The sequence below is a fragment of the Cynara cardunculus genome (assembly GCF_001531365.2).
Source record: "Cynara cardunculus var. scolymus isolate 2C chromosome LG 1, CcrdV1, whole genome shotgun sequence".
Classification (NCBI taxonomy): domain Eukaryota; kingdom Viridiplantae; phylum Streptophyta; class Magnoliopsida; order Asterales; family Asteraceae; genus Cynara; species Cynara cardunculus.
Genome location: NC_037528.1, coordinates 46561494 through 46580142, shown reverse-complemented (window position 1 = coordinate 46580142; position 18649 = coordinate 46561494). Strand labels below are relative to the sequence as shown.

Sequence of the window (18649 nt, the reverse complement as noted above, 5' to 3'; positions counted from 1 at the left end):
TTTTTGCTGTGAAGGTTCGACTTTTTTAAACCTTCACAATGTTTTTGCTGTGAAGTTTCAAGTGTAAAAATGTGGTTTCACGGGTCTCACGAAAACAGTCTGGTCTCACGTGAACCCAACCCTATATATATATATATATAGAGAGAGAGAGATATAGATATAGATAAATAGATAAACTTGATTTGTTTCTTAATAATTTTATGCTTTTAAATTTGTCATGAACTATGATTAGTGCTTAGTTATGTTATTATGTGTTTATTGAAACATGAGGTTTATCTATTTGTTTTTAAAATTAAAAACTCATTTTTTTTCTTTTCATTTTAAAATACAATTATCTTTTCCTAAGCAGGGTACCCAACAGGTACCATACCCGTCGGGGATTTTCCCCCCCAAACCGATCAGGAATTGATTGGGTGGGGAACGGAGAACATAAAACGAGGTTGGGGTTGGAAAGTCTTACCCGGTCAGAGCTTACGGGGTCATTTACCTTATCGGATGAACATGATAAGGGTAAGAGAATCTTACCCGGTAAGAGAATCTTACCCGGTAAGAGCGAGCGATGATAAGGATGGAAAGTCTTACCTGGTAAGTGAGAGTGACGACTCTTATCTGGTAAACGCTTATTGGGTAAATTGTTGCATACGATACCATTTTGATGAACTACAATCTTAGGGGCCTTTTACTCAACGCTTACTTTGTAAGTGCTTACCAACAAGATTCAACACAATCACTTACTTACCCGGTAATATTTTCGTCCACCATAACGGTATCGTATGGAACAATGTACCCGGTAAGTGCTATCTGTGGTAAGAGTCGTCGCCCTCACTTACCGAGTAAGACTCTTGTCCTTGCCTACGCTCTTACCAGGTAAGATTCTTGATCCTTACCATATTCATCCAATAAGGTTACGTGACTTGGTAAGCGTTACCCGGGTAAGCGTTTGGTAAACGGCCCCTTACCCGATAAAGTTGAGAGTGTTGACTCCTAACGATTGCTTCTAAGGATGGAACCAGATTAGTACAGATAACTGCCCCCCTTCTGAGCAGCACCTAACAGGCTAAATTTCACTGTTTCTTTCATGATTTTATGATGCTATTTTTACCAATGGATAATTTACTCATGAACTCAATTGATCAAAAATTACCTTTGACACTCCAGGCATAGGGTTGTAAAACATGCAGGACAGCTGAGCACAGCATCAGAATATTGACCTTTCCTTTTCTTTTGAATCCACAATTGGTCTTTATCGTCGAGATTTGGATCATAGAACTCAGGCTTGACAGAATAGTCTATTAAGTCATCATCTGAAACTGATTGATTGTACACACTGTATCAGCAAAATAACCCTGGACTCTAATAGATCTCTGTGCCATAAAACAGCTTGAATAACAAAGCATCTTTAATCAACTACTGAATGTTTTCAAGAGTTTCATTGATGAAGAAATATATTACCTTCAAGGTTCAAATAAAAATACATTGAGAAAATAGAGTTCATATTATCATCAACATAAGCGTGTAAACTTTCAGATGACCAAACACACAGAACAGTAATACTCGGCTAACATGAGGATAAATAGCCCACATAGAATACGAAGAAAGTAATAAGTAATCAGCTTAATACATAAAAAAAATTACACCTGAGTACTAACATGGAATTCCAAGAGCTATTCTTTAATTCACATGACAAAATTACAAAACATGCTTAATGTTTGAACATTGAAATTAGTGACTTAAGAACTATTTTACTGTAACCAACATTCAATAAGAAATGAAGGTCATATGTTCTCTAATACAAAAATCGTGAATGGTCACTTATATGTTCAAAAAATGAGACTTCCACATTTAGTGAATATGATCTTATATCTATAAGGGGATTACGTCGGTATGGTTACATGCTATGGTGGATGATTTTGAACTATTCCTAAAAACAATTGCAGATGCTAAATGTGAAACTTAAAAATTGTTCAAAAGTGGTTTCACATGCACTGAATGTGAGTGTCATTTTTGGAGCACAAAAGAAGCACCCGTTTGACTATTTTCTGTAACAAAAGGCATACATTCGGAAATTTTCCCCTAGGCATGACAGATCTTTTTCATGAGTTGAATGTATGCTAGTCGCCCACTAATGCTTCAGACACCACTCTCATAACATCCAATAATGCCTCTCGTTATACTGATCCACCCCCTCTCAGCGTCCGTTCTCCTCTTGCTAAGACTGTTGGGATGTGTTAGAATATTGTGTAATATTCTGAAACTAGTTCCCTACTATTGTAATATTATAGAGATGTTTCCTACTAGTGTTGTAACTATCTAAACCCCATGTATGTATGTATGTATATATATATGTGATAATGCAATACAGAGGCACGGCCAATGCTTCATGCCAACAGTTGTATTACAAAGTGAGATGGTTCAGGATGCCCGCGCTGTCCCTACATCACCAGTCTATTGCTGGGCATTGTGTCTGGTTTGATGGAAATTTAGGTGATGTTTGGTTCACAGAGATGAATCTGTCGGAAATGAAATGAAATTTAATCAGGTGCGACCAAGCGTTTGGTTGGCAGAAATTTTGTCAAAGAAAATGAAATTTGTCTATATGGTTTGCTGAATTATAATAAAATAATAATATTAATTGCTGGTGGCGATGGTGTCAATGACGGTGATGATGGTGGTGATGACGGTGGCGGCGGTGACGGTGGTTGGGATGGAGGCAACGTTGGTAATGGTGGTGGTTGGAGGGGAGGCAAAATTGGTGACTGTGCTGGCAGTAATGGCGGCCACTATGGGGGTGGTGGGGGTGGGGGTGGTGGTGGTGACGACCGTTGTGGTGGGATGTAATGGATTAAAGTAAATATAAGGGCAAAATAATCATTTTCAAAAGATCGGATGAGAAGAAATTGAAATATCATACTAAAATCCAAGGAATTGAAGTTCCACCATATGTGGAAAAGAAATTCCATCCTAAAACTCAGAATGCACCAAACTCATGAACGGGATTGACCATTCCAATTCCTTCAGGTTTCATTGGATTCCAACAAACAAAACACCACCTTAGTATCCTAAGAAGAATGACGATTTTTCTCACTAATGTAGAGTTGGAATATCAAGCCATGAAAGTACAAATGTGAATTGACTTTGATACGATAATTAGTTCAAAAGTTAGGAGCTTCATCATCTCGATTGGTAAAAAAGCATCATAATAATGAGACTGCTAGACTAGCGACAAGAACCAGATATAGCCGTTTCTTCATGTGAAGATAGGTCTGAGAGCAGTCTAAATGCCATGATAAGATGTTGGCCAAGGCCCTTCATTAACTCGTGCTACGAACTTTAGGTAGTATAAAATCAAACCACAAAAACCCAAGGTATGAGAGAGGTGGAATGTAGCTAGACCTGACCTCTACTCCAAAGGGTAGAGCGGTTGTTTTAGTGAAGATCTCCGGCTTGTGCAAACGTGCGAGCGAAAAGGAAAGGGAAAGAACAACACCAACACTAGTAAATAATAAAGAGAAGAAAAGAAAGAAAAAGGCAATAGGTTAACTTTTAACTACTATTCAGGTGAAATAGATTTACAATACATTCTCCTTGCATTTTCGTTTAATTCTTCTTATGATGCCACTGTCAACTGAAAGTCAGTGGAAGAATCCTCATACATCATATATGAAATCTTCATACATAATTACATGCCATAATCATCCACTTATGCCTACACCTAGCTAATGTGCCATAAAGTCTCCATGGTGTCTCCAAATTTCAATTACAATGCATGCTTGATAATAGACCAAAATCAAACTAGGGGAATCTAGCTATGGAGATCCTTAATATCATTATCTTGTAATATAAATATGATGCATAGTAAAGTAATTGAACACCATTAAGATCAATCATATAGGCAAAAACTGGATATTGTTTTGTGATAAAGCAACAACAACACTACACTAATAATAAAGAAGTTGTAAGCATTATCTCCAATCCTTTCTAGCATCTTGTAAGGTCCATCACCTCTCGGCATTAACTTGATTTTCCTATTTGGAGGAAACCTTTCCTTCCTTAAGCGTAGTGACATGAGGTCTTCAGGTTCAAAGATAGCCTTCTTTGGCCCTTCTTTCTACAAATCATTGGCATGCTCTATCTTCTCCTGGGCTTGTTCATGAATATTCTACATTTCTTTAGCATGAGTTGCTACCTCAAAATGGACTTCATTACCTTTCCAGAGGAGTACTAGATCAGTAGGCATGAGAGGGTTTACCCCATAATTCACCTCAAATGGTGTATGATGATATGTAGCATAAGTTGGTGAACGGTTATATGCAAACTCGGCAAATACTAATTTAATATCCCAATTTTTCAAAATCTTACATAACATAGTTCTGGGCAATGTGGTATGTGTTCAATTGGCTACCTCTATCTAGGGGCGTCAAAAGTAACCACAACCGAATAACCCCCTCCCCTCCCAAACCGAATGAGATTTGGCTTAAATGGTTTCGGGTTATTCGATTTTCAAGTTAAATGGTTTGGTTAACCGAATAAGGATACATTATCCGGTTCGTTTTAGGTTAAATTTGTAATTTGGTTAAACAAATAACACATCCTACTAATACTTTTATAAAAATAAACCAAAAACGAATTATACTATTATTATTTTACATATTTTATTGCTATATAATGTTTTTTGTTTGATGGCAGATAAAGTTTTTTGTTAGATTATGTGCTTAGCTCGATATATGTTACATGAAAAAATAATGTATTTTCGTACGGTAGATATTAGTTTTTGGTAGATGGCGTCTTTTACTTCATGCAAATAAACTGTTGAGTATGAATATATATTACCAGATTGAATAACCCGAAAGCGATACCAAACCCAATAAACCGAAAACCGATTGAACCAGCCAAATAACACCCCTACCTCTATTCGTCCATCTGTTTGAAGATGATAGGCGTGTTAAACAACTTTGTGCCCAACAATTTCCACAATGATATCCATAGAAATGTCCTCACATGGTTGAGAAGGCATAGGTAATGAAGTCTACAAGCCTTGATGGAACTTGCTTTTGGTTTGATGACACGTTGCACATCTTCTAATAAGGGTATAAAAGTCATTTTCCATGCACAGCCAATAGAAATATGTTCTTACAGAACGCCAAGAGTCTTGTTGATGCCAGTGACCGGCCAATCCTCCTCCATAGACTTCGCTCTAACTAGTAGCTCACTTATGGTTCCATTAGGTACACAAAGTTTGTTGTTTTCTAACATAAATCTATCTTGAACGGGATAAGGGCCACAAACTTGTTCTTTGCATGACTGAATCACTTTAGAGAAGTATGGATGATCGATGTACAGATCTTTGATGAAAGAAAAAGCTAGCACCCAACCACCAAGAATAGTAAGCATGACATATCCCCTTGAGAGGGTATCACCAACAGGGTTAGAACTACTGGCCTTATACTTCGAAGCAAATGTAAACAACCGGAGAAATTCTACCCATTTTACATGTCTTGGATTAAATTTGTTTTGGCCGTTTATATGCCTCAAAGCTTGATGATAAGAATGTAGAACAAAGTGTATTGGCCTCAAGTAATGACTCCAATGATCTAGAGCACGTACGATAGCATTGAATTCTTTGGGATGCGTACTATAATTCTTCCTTGATCAATTTAGCTTCTTGCTGAAAAAGGCTATGGGGCATTTATTTTGCACCTCGAACCACCGATGATACCCAAGATCTATATTTGTTTATAAACTCTCCTCTCATGCTAAAGAGCGTAGAGGTTCAAGTCCTCTTCAAGGCATAATATTGTGGATGCAAGCAAGTAAAAAGTACATTTGTTGAGCTACCAAAGAAGTAATAACCTATGAAGAAGCTACAACTCAACTTGCATCACATCCAACCTCAAACAATTGGTTGAGATATGGAAAGCCAAGAGAGAAGCCTTACACAAGCGCTCCTTGATTTTCTCAAAGGATTTTTGGGCAAATTGAGTCCATCCTAAAGAACCTTGCTTGATACACTTGGTGAGAGGGGGAACAATGGTACTAAAATTCTTAACAAGCCTTTTGTAGAAAGAGGCAAGACCATGAAAACTTCTTACCTCTAATTCTCTATTACATCAGTAGGCACCGGCCACATTTTAATTGCTGCCACCTTTGATTCATCCACCAAAATACCATCTTTGGATACAATATACCCAAGAAAGATCACCTTTGGAAAAAAGAACTCGCACTTCTCCAACTTTCAATAGAGTTTCCAATTTCTTATAAGTTCAAATACTATTCTTATATATTGAGCATGTTCACCCGCCCGCGCCTTTGTTATACACAAGTATGTCATCAAAGTATACAACAACGAAGTGATCAATAAAAGGCCTAAGAACCTCATTCATGAGTCTCGCAGAAGTACTAGGAGCATTAGTGAGTCCAAATGGAATTACCTACTCTTGAAAAGTAGATTAGAAAGTTATTATATCCAACTATAAAAGTGTGGGAATATTCTGTTATAATAAGAAAAAAGAAAATCACTGATTGATTTCCTCTATCTTTCCACTTTTTAGATAGTTGTTTGTCTATAAATTGCTTGTATTCCCTGGTTTGAAAAAATAACAAAGAATACTCTTTTTTTGGCCTCTTTGTTCACCTACCATTCATACAAACCACTTTTTGTCTTGAACGTGTTTTACACTCATCTCCTTCACGCATTATAATTGTGGGGTACCCACTTAAAAGATCAATTTTAAAAAAGAAATTGGCACCATGAATCTCATCTAGCATATCATCCCATCTCAGAATCAAATACCAATATTTGACTGCGATGTTATTGATGGCACAACTGCCAACACACATTTTCATGGTTATATCTTTCTTAGGGACCAACAAGGTTGAAACATAACAAGGACTTGTACTTTCGTGTATGTAGTCGCGGTTAGGGCTAGCAATGGGTAATGGTAAACCAGTTACCCGACAGTTTCGACCCATTGGATAAGGGTATGGGTAAAGAAACTTTAATCCGTTTATCCACTTATCTGTTACCCGTTTACCCGAAATTTTTGAGGATAGGGTATTGATAAACAATTTTTCGTTATTCATTACCCATTACCGGTTATGAAATTTACATATATATAACTATGTAAAGTTAAATATTAATATATATACACGCACACTATATTATAAAGCATTTGACAAAAAACTCTTAAAAACCATTTTTTATGCATCAAGTACCTATTTATTGATGCATATTACTTAAAGTTTAAGATCACAAGTAAATTGTGCGCAAGTACAACTTATTGAAGCTCCATTTTGGATCCGTGTAACTAACTGCGAATAAACATAATCAAATGATAAACATCTCATTTTAAATATAAAAAATCTAAAATATAATTAAGATAAGCATTGGGTTCTAACAAAATACTTAATTATTATCTTTATAAAAGGTTATATTATCAAACCGAAAATAAATTACTTCATTATTAAACATAAATTAAATTATAATAAAAAATTAAACAAGAACTTTTAAATAGTTAATTTGATACTAATATCGATATATTTTTTTCAAATTCATATTTTATTCAAACATAAAAACATTATCGCTTTCTCAAACCCATATAAAACCGAATTATAACATCCACAGAGATAAAGAATAAAACGAAACACTAAAATCGAGATGTATTTCGCTGCATTGCACGAGTACCCTTCTAGGATACATAAATATATTAAGTTAAATATTACTCCATAGTATTTTTTATAATGCTATCATATATGTTGTATATTAATGCGTCATTTGATTTAGTTATTATATTTATCAAGTAAAAAAGTTCATTATGATTAAATGAGAAACAAGACGAGGTCGAAAAAATAAATACAATGAAAATTGTTGTTTTTCAACTTTTATATCGTTTTAAGAACATTACACTATGATTATACTTAGAGTAATATTAAAATGTTTACTACAAAAATTAGATGTAAAATAAGTATATATTTATGAACTTATGTTTTACTTGTATGTTTTAGGTTTAACAATATTATTTGTTCAAAAATGAGATTTACCATTTATCCATTACCTGTTTTTTAACGGGTAGGGTAGGATATCAATAATAGGTTTATGAGATGGATATTGCCTGTTCCATTATCCGTTATTTTGAATGGATTGGATAATGGAATAACCCTTACCCTATGCGTTGCCAGCCCTAGTCACGGTCAATGAGATCTTGGACTTGACATTGAAATTGTCATGTCTTCTCAATGTCACAATGATATGATGGTTTATTAAAAAGCGGTGCTCCAAATTTAGATCAATGTGATGTTTTATACCCCTTGATGGGTTAATCTTTGGAGGCAAGTTAGAAGGGAACACATCTTTGGACTCTTCTAAAAGTGGATGAACATCATGCTATGTGTCATCTTCACTTGGCCTAATTTCAACTATAAGCAAAATGTAAACATGTTTACCTTTGCTAATTGTTTTCTCTACCCACTTTTCAATCATAAATAAACTTTTTTCAACCTTCTTTACCATCCTTGGCTCACACTCGGGAGTAGGGTAGGTGGTAATGGACCAAAGGTATTCTTCATGACAAAAGTGTAGGCGTTTTGGTGACCATCATTCAGAACATCACTATCATATTGCCAAGGTCCACCAAGTAACACATGGCATGCATCCATAAGTATAACATCATAAAGAGCTTGATCTTGATAAAATTTGCCAATAGAATAAGAGAGTAGGGCTTATTGGTTACTCTGTACACTAATGCCCAAATTGGTTGAATTTCTTGAACTAGCTGAACGATTACAATCTCCACAGACTTTCGAGAGGCCTGGGTCTCTCCCAAAACGGTTTCCGCTCAACTGAATTCACAAAACAGATGCCCTCAACTAATAGCCAACTACTTTATTTATACTAGCCCACCAACTCACCTACCCGCCTACCAATATTGATCGGTTGACTTCCATACCAAGGGTATAACAATACCCGCCCGCCAACACACACCTTGTCCTCAAGGTGGAAAGAACTAAAACAATTGATTCAAGCTCTAATACCAATTAATAAAAAATGTATCAATCAAATACGAAATTGCTATTGAATCTAAGGAATCAGTTAACACAAAAGATAACGATTGATTACAGAATATTCTCGGCTTTCGAGAGGCCGAGTTCTCTCCCATTGGACCTAAATAATCAAGACCCTCATTACACACAATGACTCCTTATTTATACTAGGTAAAAACTATCAACCAACTTCACTAACATGCTGAGCCTACTTGTACCACTGCAGCGACTACTTGTACAATTCTCCTACAGCCAACATTATATGACCTGTTTGGCTTTTTCAACCCAGCCTATCCTTTTAGACTTACTTGACCACATTGTCGAGGGTATAACAGTTCCTTTACGTCGGTTCTGATTTAGCCACTAAAGCTTGTATGGATTCTAGTGACATGAAGTAGAAATGTTGATTTTGTTGATACGACTTATGGATGCAACATTTGTACAATTACCACTATCGATAATAAGGCTGCACACCATCCCCTTAATTGTGCACCTTGAATGGAATATATGTTCTGTTTGGAGCACTCTCCATATAACCAAAAGCTCTTCTTTATTGGGTTTGATTCTCTCTTCAAAGTAGGCTCTTCGTCATAGATGGCCATCCCATCTTCCCCTTCCTCTATGACAGTAACCACGTCAATCACTCTCAAAGTCATGACTCGCCTGTACGGACATTCAGTTTGAAAGTGTCCCCAACCTCGCATTTGGAGCATTTCTTCTTAGGTGTTGATAATATTTTGGGGATTGTATTTTCTTATTCACAATAGGAGAGTATACAAACATTTATATACAAAAGAGTCCTATATTAGAGAACTACACAAAGGAGGCCAAGAAAGTAAAAACATTGGATCTTTTTCCTATATCCACTAAGATTTCGAATAGTGGTCCCGAATCAAGTTGATTCCATGACCGACCCCATCATCTCCACCCCGTAGGAACTACGAGATTACCCCCTATGTGAGGAGGCACCCCTTCTCCCGAAGTTACGGGGCTATTTTGTCGAGATCCTTTCGATGACCTATGTTGTGTTGAAGGGATATCTATATAATCCGATCGATTGCGTAAAGCCCGCGGTAGCAGCGAAACCGGGGAAAGTATACAGAAAAGTATACCTCAAGGTTATGAGCCTTGCGAGCTACCACAACTCTCTCGAAGGAACTCGGTAAAATAGCCCCGTAACTTCATTCCCTTCCACCAGTTCTACTACTAGAGGTTGCAAAAGCTAATGTAGCACTCCCAAATGACTGGGATGGAGAGCTACCGGAGTACATTTCTCGTGCAAGGTGAATAAATACGTACCAGATGCTAAGATCATAGAATTCCATATTCAACCCACTATAACATACCATACCATTGATGCTCAATACAACAAGGAAACAAGATCAATAACCAAATAATCGAATCGATAAACATAACAAGGACAGTGCATCACCCCGTCCTTCACCTTTCGGGCTCATGCCAAAGTCCGAGTCAGAATCGTACATCACGGGAAACCTCGCATTGCCCGCCTTCCTCTACCGGGTGTGTACCAAGGTTCCCTACTCATTGCTCTTCCTCCTTTTTGAGCAATGAGTATCCACAACCGCAGAATGTCTCACCCGATCCAACCCGAGATGTTGACTTCGCCATCAACTTCCGGCATGCCACACGAAGTGGTACCCGTACTATGGCGTACAATCCAAGGAACAAAACAACGAGTCCGAATCCGGAAAGCAAACTGATGTAACGAGATTATAATATGGAATAGACTCAAGGGACAAAATCAAAGCCAAATCAAGACCATGTGACTCAATTCAAGACCAGAAACATTCATATAAAAAAAATATATATATATATAAAACAATATGTAACAATTAACTATCTAACTCACTAAGCGTTTGCTTACCTTTTTTAAGTGTCAACCCTCTCAGGAAAGAAGACGGATAAAGGGAAAGAACCCGTTGTTTGACTTGAGGTTTATCGAGGGACTTTGAAGACTACGAACTTACTTTTGGTATATGGTAGTTTTATTACCGTTACTTAAAGATGTAGTAATTGTAGCTTGTAATTAGTTTTATTACTGGTTATATGTATGTCCCGTTTATTTTGCTACTTAATTCGGGTTGTAAGTAAGAATCCGTTATGTCCGGTTTGGAATTGTGTTTTGATTGGTATTTATCACCAACATAGAACGGACATTTTGAAGTTTTCTAGAAAATTAATATCCTGTATTTTGAGGTTAATCAATGTTTTTTTTTAATTGGAGATTTTGAAATTGGTAACTTGGGGTTTCTAAGCGAGGTGTTGCAGATATGATATTGATATCAGAGATGATATGTGGATGCCAATAATTGAGATAATGAGTGACTCAATAGTAGAGAATGAGCACCGGAATATTTGGTGGACAATCCCGAAATGAACATCATCACATCATCTTTGTTAGCTGCTCCTCTCGAGCAATGCTTAGGACTTCTGGTTCCATTGCATTCCATATGGCCATTCAATTATCACTATCGTTGAGCTTCCCTTCCCAGATTTAGGATTTGGAGGGTCTTGGCTTAGATAATAGTCCTTGTCCAAACTTTCAAGACCGGTTGAACAAACATACTCTATTGAGTCCAATTTGTAGAATTGAGTTTAACCGAAATCTTTAACATAGCAACAAAAATAATTATACCAAGAACGGTGAAGTCACAATAATGAAATCTTTAACGGTGACGTTGGTTGTTGAGTTTTGTCCGTAGGTGACATTGTTGGACTTGATTGTATAAAAAGGTTGTAATTAGTTCCCTCACAATAATGAATCACGGTTCTTGACAAGGGAAACAAGGGACAAACAACAAGAACAAAGTGAAGAGGGAATCTAGAAGATCTAGAGGAAGGAGGCGGCATTGGCAGCAGTTTTAAGGAGGAAGCGGCTTTGGAGGAGAAAGGCACTAACAGTGCAGATCTAGACAGGGATCGAGGTGTCGACGGCAGATCTAGACGAGGAGGGCGGCGGCTAGGGTTTTGACGAGTTCCGACGACGATGGCGGCTAGGGTTCCGGTGGGTTCCGGCAACGGCCACAGTTAAGGTTCCATCAAGGCTCTTATACCATGATAATATTCTAGGAATTGTATTTTCTTATTCACAATAGGAGAGGATACAAACATCAATACAAAAGAGTCCTATATTAGGAAACTACACAAAGGAGGCCAAGAAGGTAAAAACCTAGATATCTAAGATGTGTATCTAAAGCAATACATTTTTATCTTTGTCTTGCTTTATTGAGCTTCTACCTTTTGGAGAACTTTCTAGCTTGTAGAATGGAATTTTTAAGATTTATCCTTTGTAAATAACTTGGGAGTTGAAATTTTTGTCTTCTTATTCTTAGCACATTTCTTGATCTAAGAAGCAAACTTGCATACCTCTTCAAATGACCAATAACAATGGAATTCAAACTTCACGGCAACATCATGGTTTAATCCATCAATGAACCAGCAATGGTTTGTTCTTGTTTTTCTTGAACTCCACGCAACATAAGTTGTTGAATTTCAAGGATATAATCATCAATGTTCAGATTGCTTCAAGTCAGTCATCTTGACATAAAGAGCTTGCTTGTATGAAGCTGGTAAGAGCCTCCCCTTGAGCAACTTCTTGGGTTTTCTCCAAGACCTGATTTTAGACTTGCCACTTCATTCTCGTCTGGATTTCATGTTCTCCCACGATAACAAAAACATATTTCTTAAGCTTCAAAACAACTTTGTAGTTTTTTCACCAAAATACACCTTGGCATCGAAAGATTCTCAATATTATTTAGCTACTCAATAACGTCATCCAGATTTGACCATCCATGGAACCCTCTAGAGGTTCCGCTTTGACATCTCAAAGGTCATCTATAATCCTCGTATGTCATGAAGACGCGACATGAAACATCTGAATTGACATTAATTGGGTTGGTAGAATCACTATCATTAGCAGATTGAAAATCATCTTGATGTTTTCGATTGAACCTTCATGCTTGTTCGTCAAGTAGCCTTGCAAGTTGTTGAGTCATGAGATTATTATGTCTCTAGACTTCTCAATTTGTCTATTAAGCACAAGATTTTTAGCTTATCCCACCGTCATGTTGCGAGGAATTGCCATAAGATTTGGATGAAAAGAAAAAGAGGTGGTGAATGGCGAGAACACAAACTAAGGACAACATGTGGGTGCTCATACCAAGTTGATGCGAATTATACTAACAATCTGATTGATCTGGAGACAAAGTAATTAAACACCACCAAGATCAATGAAATGGCAAAAGTTGAATACTATTAGTGATAAAGCAACAAGACCATACTATCAGTGAACTAGAATCGACTCCTCTTGTGTTCCACAAGCTAATGTTTATTCAAAAAAAGAGGTGTGCTTCTAGGAAACTTGGGAACCGTTATATGGGACTGGAAAATTAAAGCAACACTTAAATCTTGAAAGATCAAAAGGCTAAACAAAGGTCAAAAGTCAGAGAGCAACTAAAAGAAACATAAAGAAGCATTAATGGAATTGATCATGATAAAGACTCGATAAATGTGTCAATCAAAAGAATTCATAGGCTTCAACTTGGATTTATAATGGCTAAATTTGATTCCATTAGCATTAGGCAGCCAAAAAATTATGTTCTTCCCTCGAGTGTTCTACATCCAAGTATAACTTGAGAATCTACATCAGCCTCAAGGTGAGCATGACACATAAACATGAGAATCTTCATGGGCCACTTTTGCACCAACTAATTGTTTTGGACAATCAGATGCTCTTGCATCAAAATGTACAAAAAAGTACTTTTGTTAATGCTTAAAAACTTATAGTATTATATGAGGAGTGAAACATGAAAACATAATATTGATTTGAGAATCACTTGGTTGCAAAGTTAAAGTTGAAGACTGTTCGCAATATGAACAATGTTTAAAACCTACACCATTACTCAACCAAAAAAAGGTGAATGAATGTTCGATTTGGTTTGATTTATGCAAGTCTAAGATAGCCATAGAAACCATAAGATTCCAACAAATATGGGTAGACCCCATCCAAATATGTGGATAAAACTTACCTACAGTTTCCTCGACATCTTTATCTTGATTATCGTCTTTTTCTTCCCCAATGAAAGATTCGCTTATAAGTGCATCATCCTTCCATTGAGACATCTGCAAAGAAGCAGAGTTTAATATACCATGTCAACGATCATATATATAAGAAACATACTTCGCTAAAATCCCCAAACCTTACAAGTGTGTACATTTTGATAGATGTACAACTATGAGAAATAAAAGCAATATGATATTGTTGCCTTGTTGTATGATACCATTAAAATAGGACTTACAATAATTACATGGACAAGGAGCAGAAACAAAGTGTCATTAATGAACGGCCATTCTTGCACCACATATTCACCATCATAAAAGAAAACTAATAGAGAATTGGAATCACTCCTCAAACCCTAGATCTCGTAGGATACACACCTAAGTGTTTAGCATCACATATAGAGGAATAATATGTACTTCAAAAGCAACCTAAAATTAATTTAAGACAAGAAAGTATAGTCTCTAAATTGGCCCACAAATATTAAGGGAATAAAGAAAGTATATAACCAACCAAAATTTAATGACCATGATTCCTTCTCCCCCCCCCCCCCCAAAAAAAAAAAAAGTGGCGAGAGCAAAAAACTAACCCATATCAAATCTCCAGAAGGTAAAGATCCAGCTTCTTGAACGCTTGTGTACTAATCTAAGTACACTAATTATAGGCACATCCATACCACCTAACAAAAAACTATCACCGACCACTGACACGAGTTGCTGCTACATGTCATCACATCCCCATATACCAATGTTGTTGCTGTGGGGTAAAGGGGATGAAGTGAAAGAAGAGGCCATTACAGCATGATGGTGAGAAGTGGTAGTATCCTAGACATTACGTACATGACCAATGCACATTAGTGAAACATCGAACTCCTATGCATTCAGATATTAATTTGGATCCATAGTGAGCAATCCTCTTAGTATGCACCTTCTTACAGTTCCTGGAGGTCACCTTTTAATTCGGTTCCCAAGACTAATTCTCACATAAAATTCCTAGCACAAGAACTGCACATTAGTTGCAGATTTGCAATTAGCATTACTCAAATTAACTATTCAACATATATCGTTATGCAATTAATGTATGTGCCATGTGCAAGATTTGGCAGTCTTATTAGTTCTTCCTTAGACTCAACTCATAGCCAAAGATGATCTTTATAGACATAAGAAGCTTGTAAATGGTGAGGTTGCTTTGGTTGTGAGAGAACTTCTTCATATGTAAGACCCATTAAGACATATCTGAATAAAGATCGCAAGCCAAGGTCTTCTCGGAAACGGTCTCTCCATCTCTTGAGATAAAGGTAAGGTGTTAGCTAACACTTCAATTTAGCTATTCAATTCACATGGAGAACACCTCTTGTGCCATTGCTATTCGTTCATAGAAGGTAAAAAGGATCCCCATACATTAGACAAGCGGGGCCTTAGATCCCCAAACAAAAAGAAAGCTCTAACCGAATGTTTCAAGGGACAAATCCCAACCTGAAAGAGCGGTCCAACTTATAGGAAATAAGAAAAGATTATTGTAATATTTGGACTAAAACAACATGGTATCAATACCCTTCGCATCAAACTATCCTTGACCTCAAGGATGTTAGTGAGCCCAGATGTCAAATTTCGAGAACCTTTTTTGCAACTCATCGAAGTCTTCCCACGTACTATCCTCAGGTTCAGAGTTGGTCCAATGAACTAATGCTTCTGATGCTTGCCTGTTTATTTTTTTCACCATCCGCTTGTCTAGATTCCTCAAAGGAAGGTGAACATTTTCACCTGTTTCTCAATCACCGGAGGTAAAGCACTGAGGTAGCGTCATGACCTATTCCATTTTTAAGCAAGGATACATAGAACACATTATGGATCCTCGAATCAGGTGGAAGGTTCAACTTATAACCTACTGCACCTATCCTCTGTATTACTTCAAATGGACCATAATATTTAGCACACAGCTTTGTGAAAAGCCCTCCCATTCACCGAATGTTGCCTGTAGACTATAGTTTCAAGTAAACCCAATCCCTAATGGCCAGTATTCTTTCACTCCGATGCTTGTCAGCCTGTACCTTCATCTTGTTGAGCTTTAGCCAAGTACCCTTGAGCAGCTTGATAGTAAAATCCCTATCCTAAAGCGTCGAATCACCGCTTGATTACTCGAATTTTTTGGGAGATAATGATTGAACTTAAAACTTTTGCCGAAAAGGGCTTCATTCAGGGACATTCTTAAACTTGAATGATGAGATGTATTGTACCAATGAACGGGCCAATGTGAGCCATTTATCCCACAAAGTAGGAGCTTCCAAGGTAAAACATCTCAGATAATTTTCAAGGCATCGATTCAAAACTATCTGATTGTGGGTGGTAAGCAGTTGAGTAGGCCAGGACTGTCTTATGGGCTTGGAAGAGTTCCTTCCAGAAGTTGCTCAAAAACATCAGGTCTCGATCAGATATAATCATGCTGGACATCCCATATAATTTGGAAATTTGTTCCATGAAGAGTTGAAAAACAGAAGAGGCAGTATACGGATGTTTCAATTGTAAGAAGTGACCAAAGTTGCTTAATTTATCAACCACAACAAGAATGGTAGTGTACCCTCCTGATTTTGATAAACCATCAACAAAATCCATGAAAATCACAGTCCACAACCTCTCTGAAGAATCAATAGGCTGCAACAGGCCAGAAGAAGCTGTAATTTCATGCTAGCACTGTTGGTACTCACCAAAATCACAGTCCACAACCTAATAGCTTATTCAGCCACCTTTGAAGCGTAGGATTGCACTATTTCTGTCCTAAAATGTGTTTTAGGGCCTGATGATTCGTCTTGATGACAAACAGCCTCCCCAATGAGGAACCTCTCCATCTTTGAATGGCCGCTTCTATTGCCAGAAATTCATTTTCGTAAGTAGCTACTTGAAGGTGTTTAGGCCCCAACACCCTGTTGAAGAACGCTAGTTGGGTGTTTTCCCTGAATCAACACTGCTCCCACACCGGTCCCCGATGTGTTTGTTTCAATAATGAAAGTCTTTTCAGAATCAGGAAGGGATAGTACCATTGTTCGAAACATGGATGGCATCCTCTACTTTTTCGAAATCAACATCCAAGGGAGAGCCAAGAAAATTGTCTAGGGTGGTCCTCTTTAATAGAACAAAATACTAATCTGCATTCCAGAATCTGAGGGAGGATCTGCTAAGTTGATTTCCAAGCTGACTTTGTTTAGGATTATCAACATTAGTTGGCTCCGATGAATCAATAATTGCTTTTCTATTCGTTAAAAACTTATCCAGTTATCCATAGTTGTTAAATAACCGAAACAATTTGCAAACACTAGCAAAGCAGTTGTCAAATACCCTAGTGATGTTAAATGAAGTGTCAGTTATCCTAACAATTTCAAGAAAAGAGTTGATGTCTGCCAAGTAATTAAACTGTCAACAATTAACTCAAAGATCATGTATTTCTTTGAGGACCACCAAGTAATTAAATAGTTAACCCTTTCAAGTTTCATCAACCCTTAACAGGTAACTCAATAATCATCGATTCCTGTAAAGACTGCCGAGTAATTAAACAATACCAGCAAAGTTCTTGATGATCTGCAAATGTGGAATCTGAATTCTTGATGTCAAAGTTCCCAAATCCAATTTAGTTGTGTAATGCGTTATGGAAGATTGGAGGATGGAAAATTGGAATCTACCAATCATACAACAGAAACATCAAATATCAATGATTATCATTCGATTAAAAGATGAACTTTATGAAAGTAATTCTAAACCCTAGAATTATCTAACTTCAACTTACCGAAACGATGGCGGTGAGCAAGGGTGACGGTCGAGAAAGCAACTATACTTGTGACAGGGGCAGAATGGGATTGTCGAGACTCGAGAGCTTGTTCGAGAGGTTCTGATTCGAGCGACTATTGGAATTGGATTACATAAAAATAAATATAAAAAACCTACGTGCAGTTTACCTAACACTTACCCGGTCAGCTTATCGGTAAAATCTAATATTATTATATATTTACGGGGTAAGATTTTAGTCCAATAAAACGACATAATATACAATAATTTATCCGGTAAGCACTTACCATGGTAAGACTCATCGTTCTCACTTACCGGGTAAGACTCTTTATCTTTGTCCCGTTCTTACCGGCTAAGATTTTTGTTCCTTACTATATTCATTCGGTGAGGTAACGTTACTTGGTAAGTGTTTATTCGGGTAAGCGTTTGGTAAATGGCCCCTTAATGTTCTTGAACATTTTTAAGGCTAAAAATGAAAGGAAAAGGAAAGAAAATAATGATAAGTTTTCTTTCAAAACTTCTCTTTTCAAATTATTATAATCTTCTTATCTTCAAAATGAGTTCAATATTGAATATTTTTTGATTTAATCATATTATTAAATATCGTAAATACATAGTGATTTATTTTTAAAACTTACATTTTATATCTTATGGTTATTTATTTAATTTGTTTATATTTTTTTTTACACTCTTATTTAGCTATACTCCTTTATAAAAAAGCATTTATAATTATCTTGAAATTTTTAACAGGTACCACCTA

General features: G+C 36.8%; 1 protein-coding gene across 1 annotated transcript in view; it reads right to left on the bottom strand.

The window, feature by feature from the left end:
• The window catches only part of LOC112509733 (E2F-associated phosphoprotein), a 19185-nt gene extending 1186 nt beyond the window's left edge, over positions 1-17999 (bottom strand). Inside the window, exons 1-4 of the mRNA XM_025114851.1 lie at positions 17891-17999; positions 17667-17782; positions 14085-14178; positions 1145-1310 (exon numbers count right to left, since the gene is read on the bottom strand). Coding sequence (XP_024970619.1) covers positions 1145-1310; positions 14085-14178 — 260 coding nt within the window. The 5' untranslated portion in view covers positions 17667-17782; positions 17891-17999. The remainder of the gene's footprint in view (positions 1-1144; positions 1311-14084; positions 14179-17666; positions 17783-17890) is intronic.
• Positions 18000-18649: the final 650 nt, after the last annotated feature.